The sequence below is a fragment of the Rattus norvegicus genome, chromosome 16, assembly GCF_036323735.1.
Source record: "Rattus norvegicus strain BN/NHsdMcwi chromosome 16, GRCr8, whole genome shotgun sequence".
Classification (NCBI taxonomy): domain Eukaryota; kingdom Metazoa; phylum Chordata; class Mammalia; order Rodentia; family Muridae; genus Rattus; species Rattus norvegicus.
The window spans coordinates 55,268,274-55,281,623 of NC_086034.1; the positions used below are offsets into that span (position 1 = coordinate 55,268,274).

Below are 13,350 nucleotides of genomic sequence, written 5' to 3' on the forward strand. Positions count from 1 at the left end.
TAGAGAAATTGTAAAAGCCAGGGTAGTAGATGACTTTAAGAGAACTGTAGTCTCCAGACACAATAGGGCACACATACATGGGAACTCACAGAAACTGTGGGAATAAGCCCTACATAAACTCAAGGTAGACAGAATCCCAACAAGAAGGAGAAGTAGGCAAAGTCCCATCCCTAGAAAAATATGATCAAGATGGATTGTGCGGGGGTTGGGTGGGGGACTCTAAAGGAGGTTCATGAGGCTCCACGCCGGCCAGGAAGGTCTTTGTCAGTGGTAACTGCTAAAAGTAGAAAAATTGGTTTTCTTCGATGCAGTTAAACAGGATATATCAACCTCATTCACTGACTCACTCCAGCACTGACCCTATGATGGACACAACAAACTGGACTTCATATGTTTGTTGGCTTCTCTTTGTTTTGTTTTGTTTTTTATTAGAGAAAACCACCTTGATGTTGGCTAGATTGGGAAAAGAATTCTAGGGGAAGTTTAAAGATGGGAAAGACTATAACATAATATAACATAAATATAAAATATAAGTTTCTCAAAGAAAACTATTTTAAAAAGATGGACAGATGAAATACAATAGAAGGTAACCAAGATTTCACATTGCAATGTTATTCAGCAAATAAAGTTGTTTCCACCATTCACCCTCAACAACTTAAAAAAATATTCTATTGCAGATTGATATTTTCTCAATTATCATCTATTTAAATGCCAAAGAGACTTACTCTTATGCTGTTAGTCACTGCTCCTTTCCTAAATTCATTGTGTGCATTATTTTTAATAACAGTTGTATAAGCCAGATAAAGTATCTAAAGGTGTAGATATTCAATGTCACTGAGATTATCCTTAATCACAGGAAGACACAGTTAGTGGCAGATACCAGAACCCAAAGAGCATTTTCCAAAAAGGAGTGGAATCAGTTTCTAAGATTAGAATCACATTGAGTGCTCCCTACTCGGTTCATAGCTGTGTAAATAAATAGGAATAGCAATTAGAAGCTGAACAAAAATACAGAGTTCAGCTAATTTTACAGTGTTTGAAGAAAACTGTCAGTCAGGAAAAAAACGGGATTCATTCACACTGAAGATTCTGGAGTAGAGTATATGAAAGAAAGAGAGTTAAACTTACAGACGTGGAAGGGAAGGGGAAAACAAATAACAGGCTGAAGTATGAGAGGAACCATTGGGAAGAAACTCGGCAGTTGCCAGGTTCTGAGAAAGGAGATGGTCCTGTTGCTAGGCACATGAATCTAGAACTTACTCCGTAAGAGACAAAGAAGGGGGAGGGAGATTATATTCTCTTATGCATTCTCAAACAAAAATAAAAGCAATTGCTATTAAGATGGACTTTACAAATGCTTCATGAGCAAGAACATTAACTAGAAGGGATCATGGGCATCATGATGGTAAGACTTTCAGAAGATTCTGTTTAGAGGACAGAAACACAAAACTTAGGTGGACACATATTCTTACTTCATTGCCAATTGTTCAGATCTGAGGATGGTTTTTCCCTTCCTTATGTCTACTATATTCTATTTTATTATTGTGACTCTAGAGCTTTTAGTATGATAAATAAATCCTAAATTATATAGAGCTTAGGTGGTCCATGTCTAATCATTGAAAAATGTGCTGAGGTTGTGGTGAGAAAAAAACGGTATGGTAAAAGATGACATCAGAGAGTTAACCTGAAGTCTCTATTCTTATAGATATCCCAAGTTTTAGGTGAAAATGTTCTTTCTCCATACTCCTGGATGATAGGATTATTGCTAGCTGTAATTAATATGACTGGGCCTGCTCAATTATTCATTAAGATGTTTTTCTTAACTTTCTATTTATTACTGCAGTTTTTGCCATTAGTTCTGACATACATTTCTTGATGTAACCTCAACATGACTATATTAGAAATAATTCTTTTCCTCATACCATCAAATTACATGCTATAATAATTATGGAATCTAAATCAAAATACTCTTGGATAATGAATCAGCATGTCAGATTTTAATCAGAATTTCATTATATTGTTCTTAAAATTACTTATTGTCATTTTTCTTTTCTAGGCTCTTGACATTGTATTTGCTAACTTATTTCTTTCCTAACTTGATTTTTGTTTTAAATAATCTTATACTAAGTTGAGGATACAGGGCTATGAGGATAATTCAGTTGTTATAGTGAATGTTTCTCAAGCTTAGAAACATGAGAATGATTCTCAGTGCCAAGGTAAAAAGCCTGGGTTGGGGGGCTGGGGATTTAGCTCAGTGGTAGAGCACTTACCTAGGAAGCTCAAGGCCCTGGGTTCGGTCCCCAGCTCCGAAAAAAAGAACCAAAAAAAAAAAAAAAGCCTGGGTTGGGTTCTTCACTTGCACTGGCAGCAATGGGAAGGTAGAAACTGCCAGATTGCCAAGGCTTACTGGACAGCCAACCTCCCCTTTCTAGTGAGTGGTATGCCAGAAATCAACTTTGTGTCAAAAACTACGGTGTGAGTAGTGACTTCAGAAAGATAGGCAAGCGCCAGAACATATCAAATACAGAGGCGAATTTTAGCAGCAAACCACTGAACCAGACATGGGATCCTCGTTGGAGGAATTAGAGAAAGATCTGAAGGAGTTGAAGGGGCTTGCTACCTCGAAGAACAATAATGCCAACCAACTAGAGCTTCCAGGGACTAAACCAAAGACTATACATGGACTGACCCTGGGCTCCAACTGCATAGGTAGCAGTGAATACCCTAGTTAGGGCACCAGTGGAAGGGGAAGCCCTTGTTCTTGCCAAGGTTGGACACCCAGTGTAGAGGATTGTTGGGGGTGGGTAATGGGGGGAGGATGAAGAGGGGAACACCCATATAGAAGGGGAGAGGGAGAGGTTAGGGAACTGATGGACAGGAATCTGGGAAAGGGAATAACATTTGAAATGTAAATAAGAAATACCCAATGTAATAAAAATTGAAGAAAAAAATAGGCAAGGCTGATGTTTGTCCTCTACATAGACACAAACTTACACATGCACTAACAACCATACCAATAAAACACAAAATAAGTGGATAAGATATTAAAAATTAAGATATAGATATATAAACAAAATATATGGTTACTGAGGACCCACTCCTGGATGAACTGTGGCCTCTGTGCACATACTAGCAGGCACACAGTTTCAAATTCTCACTAGAATACATGCTTTCATGTGCTATTAATAATAAAGACAAAAAATGGAAAATATAAGAAAAATGTTGATCTTGATAGGAGTCTCTGACTAGCCATGGCAAGACAAAAATGGAAAAGAACTCAATAGGAAGTTACTCAATAGGAAGGAAAGTGCTTCGTGTTTTAGGATTTAAATTAATATTGAAATATGAGGGCAAAGATGTTATTTTGACATCATAAATTCTTTCACTGCTATTGAGGAAAAGTTGAAAATTAAAACACTCGGGAAGAATATGGGAAAGAAAGCAAGTTAGTAAAAGCTGGGGGTCTGTTAGAAATATATTTGCAGAGCAACAGGTATACCTTAAACAGAAAATCTGTGAACACTGTTGGTACACTTTGAGACACTCACCAACTCATTTTAGCCAATCTCTACTGTTTTATCTTCCAGCCTGACTTGATCATGAATTATCTATAACCATGTCTGTCGTTCGTCTCACTTTCTTTTAGTTATGCTGCTCTGACTGATCAACACTACAAGAAGGCAGATCATTAAAGTCAGTGTTGCATGCAACAAAAGTAAGGACTAGGAGAGCAATGCTTACTGACGTCTGTGAGTGAGACCCTGAGGCATAAAAGGGCCATGCTTCCTCAGTTCTGCCTATTGATGTTGCTCTTCCTCTCAGCATGGTCACCAACTGGACATGCGGAAAACAGTAGCCCTCCAGAAGCCGTGATACCCTTAAGGGTCACTGATACTAGGAAGCATACTTCCACAGGCTGGCTGTCCTATAGCCTGCAATTTGGAGGAGAAAAATGCATTATCACTATGAAGCCCAAGAAAAACTTGATATCCAGAAACTTCTTATTATTCACCTATAGTGAGCAAGGTGATCTCCTTGAAGAACAGCCTTTTGTGCAGAATGACTGCTACTATCATGACTATGTGGATGAAGATCCAGAATCCTTTGTCATTGTTAACAACTGTTTTGGGAGTTTGCAAGGCATACTAGAGATAAATGACACAACTTACGAAATCATGCCCAAGAGCTCAACTTCAACATTTGACCATCTGGCTTACAGAATGAACAGTGGGGCATCAGAATTATTTCCCATGAGATGGGGGTTATCAGAAGAGGAAATAGCAAGACAAATGAAGCGTAGAGTAAGCAATGACTCCACACCTATGAAAATCCCATATGAGAGTTGGTGGACCCACCACAAGTTTATTGAATATTTTGTGATAATAGACAATAACCAATATGTTCATAGAAGTAGCAATACCACAGCTTGTATTCAAGACATGTTACAAATGATCAATGGCATAAGTGGTTATTATCTTCAAATAGATACTGATGTTGTTTTAAAAACTCTTGAAGTGTGGAATGAAAAAAACCATGTCAATGTAGAACAAAATATACATAATGTCCTAAATGATTTCTGCACTTGGAAGCAAACTAGCATAGGCAATCGTGTTAGACATGATATCATACACCTTTTTGTCAGACACAGATACGGTATATATTTAGCATTAGCTCATGTAGGTACAGTTTGCACACCTAATAATTGTTCAGTTAATAGTATCATCTCTGATTCAATGTCAGACATGGCATTCATTATAGCACATGAGATGGGTCATAACTTGGGTATGCTGCATGATGTCAGTGGATGTACTTGTGGGAGAAAAAGCTGCATAATGGCCCCATATAAATCTAATTCTGCCAAATTCAGCAACTGTAGTTATGAAGAAATGTATTCAGTTGTTACCAGAAGAAGTTATTTATACAATACTCCAGATACACTAGTAACAACACACATGACCGTGTGTGGGAATAACTTGGTTGAGGAAGGAGAGCAGTGTGATTGTGGGAACTTAGAATCATGTTCAAAAGATCCATGCTATAGCGAGGACTGTGTTCTCAAACCTGGTGCTCAATGTGCTTTTGGGCTTTGTTGCCAAGATTTCCAGTTCCTTCCAACAGGCACCATGTGTAGAAAAGAGAAAAATGAGAGTGACCTTCCCGAGTGGTGCAATGGATCTTCACACGAGTGTCCAGGAGATGTGTACTTGTTGGATGGAAGCCCTTGCTCGGGTGGTGGCTATTGCTATAAAATGGCATGGCATGAACGTGAGGCACAGTGTAAGAAGATTTTTGGCATGGAATCCAGGAGTGCAAATGAAATTTGCTACATGGAAATGAACAAACAGGGTGACCGTTTCGATAACTGTGGTAACCATAGTGAAAACTACATAGGATGCAATATCACTGATGTATTCTGTGGTAGGATTCAATGTGATAATGTGGAACAGATTCCACTTAGGAAAAACCATGAAACACTGCATTGGACACAGTTCAATAATTTCACCTGCTGGACTATGGACTATCATTTTGGCAGTACCACAGAGGACAGCAGAGCAGTGGAAGATGGCACAGCTTGTGGGCCAAACCATATATGCATTGACAGGAAGTGTGTCAGTAAGTCTATTTTGTTTGGTAACTGTTCAGAAAGCTTCTGCAGTATGCAAGGTGTCTGCAACAATAAAGACCACTGCCATTGTAATGTCCCATGGGAACCACCAGACTGTCAACTACCTGGCTTTAGAGATAGTATAGACAGTGGGCCATCTCTAGGGACACTAACTAACCAGAGGGAGACTGTTAAAGGTAAAAGCCTGGTGGGATTTATTATTCCTTTTATGATTTCTTTATTCTTTTTAATTTTGCTAATTTTGCAGTTAGCATTTTACCAAAAAAGGAAAGCAGAAAAAATCCCAGAACATACACCAAAACGAAAACGTAGTACTAAAATGAAACCTGAAAAATCAAATGTGAAACTTAAGGAAAATAAAGAGAGATCAAAAAAGGAATCAAAAAGGGAATCAAAAAGGAAACCAAAAAAGAAATCCAAAAAGGAATCAAAAGAGGAGTCAAAAGAGGAATCAAAAAAGGAATCCAGAAAGAAATCCAGAAAGGAATCCAGAAAGGAATCCAGGAAGGAATCCAGGAAGGAATCCAAATAGGAATCCAAAAAGAAATCAAAAAAGGAATCAAAAAAGGAATCCAAAAAGGAATCAAAGAAGCAATCAAAAAAGACAAAAAAAGTAAGATATTCATCCTTCTGGAACTTCATCTATTACTGTGTAGACTTCTCAAGGTAGGAATATCACTATGTGCATGTCTGGAATCACAGGCCAGAGAAGTTCTAGAGACCTTCTACCCTTGTTTAAATATCAAAAGCATTTACCACCAAAATAAAAGGAAGCTAGATGCATTCCCATCTTTCTTTACTATAAGCAATCTTTTACCTTATTTTTAACAGAATTTGTGTCTGTCTTCCATAGCATTGGTCTAAACCATGGCCCCCTGAATGTGGTTCTTTGCATTTGGTTTGTCTCGGCTTTAAGTCCCTTTCTCTTTTTATTCTGTTTTGCACACACACACACAGAGGGGAGTCTCTGAATCCTATTTCCTGGTGACAATTCCTATAAACTAGAATCTGTCCTAGGAGAGCCAGAGTGTGATTGGAAACTTGAGAGAATGGTCTGAGGTTCCCGTCATGGTTGCTGTAGTCTCAGCTCTCACCTCCATGGTGTCAGAAGCTCTCACTCCACAGGAAGTTTTCCCACAGATTTCAATATCCCCCAACAAACCTCTCCTGTCACTGTAACAAAATACCATAACCAAACAACCTGGTGAGCAAAGGGTATGTCTCATACACTTCCTTAGCACTGTCTATCATCAAAGGAAGTCAGAACAGGAACTTAAACAGGGTAGCAAACTGCCATTTTGGATTAACAACCCAGGGATGGCATCAGCAACAACAGCCTGGGCTCGCCCCCATTAGTCATTAAATAAAAGAAAGTGTTCTACTGGCATTAATACATGTTTTACATCCCCATCTTATGGGGCATTTTCTCAGTCAACTGGCATAAATCTAGCCAACATAACACTATTGTCAAGTTTAGAGATTCAGCACAACTAAGAAACATCACACCCTCAATTCTGATTTCTAGGCTCTAAGCCCTCCACCGATGGCAGAAATTTCAGCATCCAACTCTGTCCTTGAATATTAGATTCCCACAGCCAATGGGACAACCTTTAATATCCTGAACAACTATCCACACCTTCTTCCCTTTGATCTGTAGGCCCAGTGTAGAAAGCTACATATGCCAGTTAGCACCCTTGATCATCTCAGTGATGAGGCTTTCTCATCATGGGGTGAGGGGACACTTTTGTCCCATGCTAAAACTTGAGTTTCATCATTTCCATTTAGCAATCTAGAAAGGTGATTAAGGCTTGGATATTATTTCCTGCAAATATATAACAGCAAATGATATGTTCTGGCACCTAATTATTATTCAACTGTCTATAAAATGAGGCCATGAAGATATTTACAAATTTATGATGGATAAATAAATATGAGCAAATCCTGTTGTCTTTGAAAATAAAATTAATATTCCCTATTTACTGTTAAAAAGTAAAGTCAGACATCTTGTTCTCAAAATAGTGACAGGGCCCCAGCATAATCTGCCAAGCCAGCCTGCTTGTAGCCAAGCTCTGGCCTTCCCCCAAATACCCACCCTACCCCGATAACCCCACAGTTTCCTTCTCTGCTGTTTCCACTACATCGTTGCATACCCAGTGTCTGGTCTGCTGAATACCTTAAATGGCCTCACCACTGTGATTATGCAAAATGTTTTATCTAACCCCGAACCCAAACCAAGGCTTTGAAAGAATAAAGGGAACTTTAATCCTTGCCCAGTGCTACTGGGTCCAGGATGTCAAGGGATTCAAGTTTTCAGTTCCTAAGAACTCTGCTTTCCCTGAAACGCTGTGGTTATCAGTTATTATGCGCACTGGATATGTATGACACACTAGAGAAAGCTTGTGTTCCCTTTGCATGGCGTTGCTTGATCAGCTTCCTGCTGACTCTGTCCCATTTGTGACAGTTTTCTGCTGACTTTGAACATCTTTCCTTCTGTAAGCAGTGCACAAGACAGTGCTGCTTAACGGATTGCAGGTATGAGCCATCAGCTTATATGGTCTTCCTGACCCTAGCTTAGTGTCCTCTTTATTTCCATATCCTTGGTTTTCCCTCCATTGAAACCTCACATTTCAGAAATCCTGACTCTAGCAGATTCAAGAAACGGTAGCTTTTCTAAAACAAACCTAACTGGGGGACACAAAGCAAATAATTACAAATTTGAAGATAGCAAATCCTTTAGTCTGTCATATCTGAGGACAAGACTTTGTTCTAACCAACCAGAAATCTATTGGCTCTTACTAACCAATCGTGCTTCACAGCCTTACTTCACAGTTCCTTTAGCTTCGAGGGAGATCAACTTGTATAGGTCAAGTTGTCCTGGTGCTATAAGAAAGAAGGTTCAATAAGCTTTTGATTTCCCTCAGTTTCTGTTGCTATGCTTCCTTTTTCAATTCTGATTTTGTTAATTTGGATACTGTCTCTGTTTATTTTGGCTATTTTGTCTAAGGATATATCATTCTTGTTGATTTTCTCAAAGTATGAGCTCCTGATTTTGTAGTTCTTTGTATTGTTTCTAAATGGTTGATTTTAGCCCTGACTTTGGCTATTTCCTACTGTCTACTCTTCTTGGCTGTGCTTGAAATTTTTGTTCTAGAGTTTTCAGGTGTGCTATTAAGTTGCTAGTATAGGATCTCTCAAATTTCTTCATGAAGGCATTTAGTGCTATGAATTTTCCTTTTAACATTGTGTTCCATAAGCTTGGGTTTGTTGCATCTTCATTTTCACTGAATTCTAGATAGTCTTTAACTTCTTTATTTCTTCTCTGGCAAAATTATTATTGAGGAGAGAGTTGTTCAGTTTCCAGAGTATATGGGCTTTCTGTTGTTATTGTTGTGTTGTTGTTGTTGTTGTTACTGAAGTCCAGCCTTAGTCCACGGTGATCTGATAGAATGCAAAGGATTATTTCAATCTACATGTATTTGATGGGTTTGTCTTGGGTCCAATTATATGGTCAGTTTTGCAGAAGGTTCCATGAAGTGCTGAGCAAAAGGTATATTCTTTTGTTTTGGGGTGAAATGTTCTTTAGATACCTGTTACATCCATTTGGTTCATAAATTTTGTTAGTTCATTTCTCTGTTTAGCTTCTGTTTGGACGACCTGTCCATTGGTGAGACTGAAGTTTTGAAGAGTCTCCCACGATTATCGTGTGAGGTTCAATGTGTGTTTTGAGCTTAAGTAAAGTTTCTTTTAAGAATGTGGGTGCCTTTGCATTTGTAGGATAGATGTTCAGAATTGGTAGATTTTTCCTTTGATTAGTAGGAAGTATTAATCGTTCCCTATCTCTTTTGGTTCCTTTAAATTGAAAGTCTATTTTTTGGATATTAGAATGGCTACTACTCCAACTTATTCTTTGGGGGGGGACAAGAAGGGTTGTGGGGTGGTCAAGTGGGCACTATGATCTACTGCAAGTGCAGGTTTAGATGTGAACCAGAAGGGCAATGGGACTCCAGCAGGGAGGGAGAGATCTCATCTGCTGGGCTACATCAGGGTCCCAGCTGGAAGAGATGTTGGGGTGAGCATCTCACTGTATCCATGTTTATTGCAGACCTCCTGGGAGACAGGCAGGGCTGTGGGTTGGGCGAGTAGGCAGGCCCATCTATCATGGATGCAGTTGGAGATACAGACCAGAAAAGCGACCTGCTTTGTTTTGTTTTGTTTTGTTTTAAGGCAGAAAATGGACATGAAGTTGGATGGGTTGGAAGGGTCAATGTATCTTGGAGGAGCTATAGGACAGGAAAGAATATAATAAAATATAAAGTTTTATAGAATAAAACTCTCAAAGAAAATAATAATAATAAAACAATGCAATGGTCAACACAGCCCTCTGGAATGTCAACATGCTCCCAACATTAGTGATCTTAATCAGTAGATAAACAAGTTCCCAGCATTTGCTCACATCAACCTATGAAATGTATAGTAAATAGCACAAAGTCCCAGACAGGACAAGATGCACAAAATGAGAAACTTTGAATTGCTAACCCTAAATGAGATGTCTATGTCAAACCCCACCACTAAAGGCTCAGAGATCATTGTGGGAATGGGAATAAAAGATTCCATGAGCCATAGGTGATAGATGACTTTAAAGAAAGAGCATTTCCCAGACTCAATAGGACAGACACACAGATGAATTCACAAAAACAGTGAGAGAGAAAAAAAGCATGCAAAATCTCAGTCCAGAGAGGATCCTGGTAAGAAGCACAAGTGAGCACAAATTCCCACCCTTAGTAAGCATAATCATAATTCGCTGTATTAAGAAAACTTAATAAAAATATTTTAAGAGTCCCACTCTTAGCCATGAAGTTATTTGTAAGTGATAATTGCTGGGAGATGAAAAATCAATTTTCTTCAATGGAATGAAACTAGGTACATCCATCACACTCTGACTCACCCCCAGGCAGACAAAATGATCACTTAGAGTGTGGCAAAGAGAAAGCAGTTTCAACATTTTTAGCATCATTTCTTTGAGTTTTATTTTGTTGTTTGTGTTTTGTTTTGTTTTGTTTTGGTTTGGTTTGGTTTGGTTTGTTAGGGCAGAGAAAGAAATTAGGTGAATAGGAACAGGGGATTAATCTGGGAGTAATCGCCTGATGGGAAAGAATGTTATAAAAATATACAGCAAGAAATTCTCACAGAAAACAATAATAAAAAAAGATCAAAGGGTCAATGGAGCACATAGGCAAGTCATTAAGTACCAAGACATTAGCAATCTGAATCCATGAATAAACGTGTCTCCACCATTTTCTAATCAACCTATGAATTGCACTGATCCAAGATTGATATTTTCTCAATTACAAAATACTAAACTGGTAAGGAAATTTACCTCACCCCTCCTCTTCCAAACTCATTTCTTGCATTAGTTTCAATAACAATTGTATGAAACAGACAATGCATCTACATGTACAGGTGTTTGAGATCTCTGAGATACTCGCTGACCAAAAAAAGATACAACTAATGGCAGATACTCATTTGTTTAAGAGTATTGGGTTTTTTTTTTTTAATTTTAAGGAGTGAAATTATTTTCTAGAATTTGAAGTGCTTTGATTATTCCTTACTAGGTTCAATACTAAGTAAATAAAAAGCAATGATCTTTATAATATGAATAAATACAGAATTTGGCTGAATTTATAGTATATTGGGAAATGTAAGTTAGGAAATCAAATTTATTCACAGTGGAGATACAGGCGCATAGCATATGAGGAGAAAGAAGTGAGTCTTACTGAAAGAGAAGAGGAAATCTAACTGACTTTAGTTGATATGGTAGAGGAACCGTTGGGAATAACGTCATCATTTGCCAGGTTCTGTGAAAGAAAAGCCTCCTGTGGTGAGGCATATGAACCTAGAATTTACTCCAGGAGAGACAAGTGAAGGATTTACAGTCTCTTGTGAATGCTCACACAACAATCCTTATTCCTAAGATGGGTTTTAAAATGCTTTGTGAGCAAGACAATAATAAGAAAAGAACATGGGCATCACTTCATATGATGGTAAGCCTTTAGCAGTCAAACACATGCAGACCTCAGTTCCTTGTACATGCTTGGTGATGGCATTTCCTTTAAATATTTCTTATTTAAATATTTATTTATTTATTTAATTATTTATTATAAGTACACTGTAGCTGTCTTCTGACACACCAGAAGAGGGCATCAGACCACATTACAGATGGTTGTGAGCCACCATGTGGTTGCTGGGATTTGAACTCAGGACCTCTGGAAGAGTATTCAGTGCTCTTAGCCGCTGAGTCATCTCTCCAGCCCTCCTTTAAGTATTTCTACTCTTTTCCATTATATTATGGAGATTCTAGAGTTTTTTTAGCGAGATTCTATATATCCTAAATTATGGAGAGCTAGGGGAGTAAATGGCTAGCTACTGATAATTTGACATTCGGGGGAGGAAAAAATGTTATGGTAAAGATATCTGAGGGCTAACATGAAATCCATGTTGTTGTCGTTGTTCCATATATATTTTTGGTGCAAAAAATGTTACCTTTTTCCTAGAGTTATGAACGGAAGAGTCCTTGGGTACAGTAATTTAATTAAGACATAACTTTGTTCAATTAAGGTTTGTTTTTAACCTTTCTACTACTGTAATTTTAATGAGAAATTTAGACATGCTTTTCTTGGTACAATCTTGACATTGCTACACAAATTAATAAATAATTAAGGGGTTGGGGATTTAGCTCAGTGGTAGAGCGCTTGCCTAGGAAGCGCAAGGCCCTGGGTTCGGTCCAAAAAAAAGAACCAAAATAAATAAATAAATAAATAAATAAATAAATAAATAAATAATTATTTTCTATACACTAGAACTCAAAATGCTGTAATTACTAAAGTTATGTCAAAGTACTCATGTATAATGTCCCAGTATGGAAGAGTTTTAAGGACAGTTTCATTATTTTGCCCTCACATGTCTTTTATTTCTTTTTTTTCTTTCTTTTTTTTTTTTTTTTTGGTTCTTTTTCTCGGAGCTGGGGACCAAACCCAGGGCCTTGAGCTTCCTAGGCAAGCGCTCTACCACTGAGCTAAATCCCCAACCCCTTATCTTTTTTCTTAAGCAAGAAGTTTTTAGCCCTTTTTTACATGTAGTGTGTTATAACTTTTAATTACATTTTCCAAGTAGAGTTCAGTAAAGATGATGACACCACACAAAAGCAAGAGCTCTTTCAGTAAAATGAATGTTGCACAAGCATATAGATATGACAATGATCTCCCGAACCTAGGTCAAATTCTGGTTGGTGACCTATGCCATCAATGCCAGCAATGGGAAGGCAGACATAGGCAGACTGCTAAGGCTTGCTAGACAGTTCCTCTTTAGTGAACATGGTATGAGTGAACAGCTCTGTGTCAAATAGCAATTCATGGCCTCTACAAATAGAAACACGAACACACGTTTATACCCACACACTCAAGCAAACAGTATAAGTAAATGAAATGCTGAACTGCGAGGAATAACTGCATAAGCAGGGTATGAGGCTCTCAAGAACTCACTAGCGAAAATGAACTGTGCCCTTCACACGTACATTACAGTGCACACAAGTTTCACACTCACACAAGTGTACACACTCAGATACAGCATTCATAGTAACAAAGAGAATGGAAAACACACATACAAATGATACTGAGCCTCAGAGAAATTTCTGCCACCCATGACAATGACAAGGGGAAACAGAAAGG

The 13,350-nt window shown here is 38.1% G+C and overlaps 1 protein-coding gene across 1 annotated transcript; it reads left to right on the forward strand.

Annotated features, from left to right (window-relative positions):
- The first annotated feature begins 1,248 nt into the window (after positions 1–1,248).
- Adam34l (a disintegrin and metalloprotease domain 34-like) lies at positions 1,249–6,415 on the forward strand. Its single transcript, XM_006253179.5, has 2 exons — positions 1,249–1,405; positions 3,647–6,415. The coding sequence occupies exon 2, from the start codon at positions 3,780–3,782 to the stop codon at positions 6,156–6,158; it is 2,379 nt and encodes a 792-aa protein (XP_006253241.1). The 5' UTR covers positions 1,249–1,405; positions 3,647–3,779; the 3' UTR covers positions 6,159–6,415.
- The last annotated feature ends 6,935 nt before the right edge of the window (positions 6,416–13,350 follow it).

What these genes read in the sequence shown, in the direction of transcription:
- Adam34l (XM_006253179.5), top strand. Translation starts at nt 3,780, where the DNA reads ATGCTTCCTCAGTTCTGCCTATTGATGTTGCTCTTCCTCTCAGCATGG.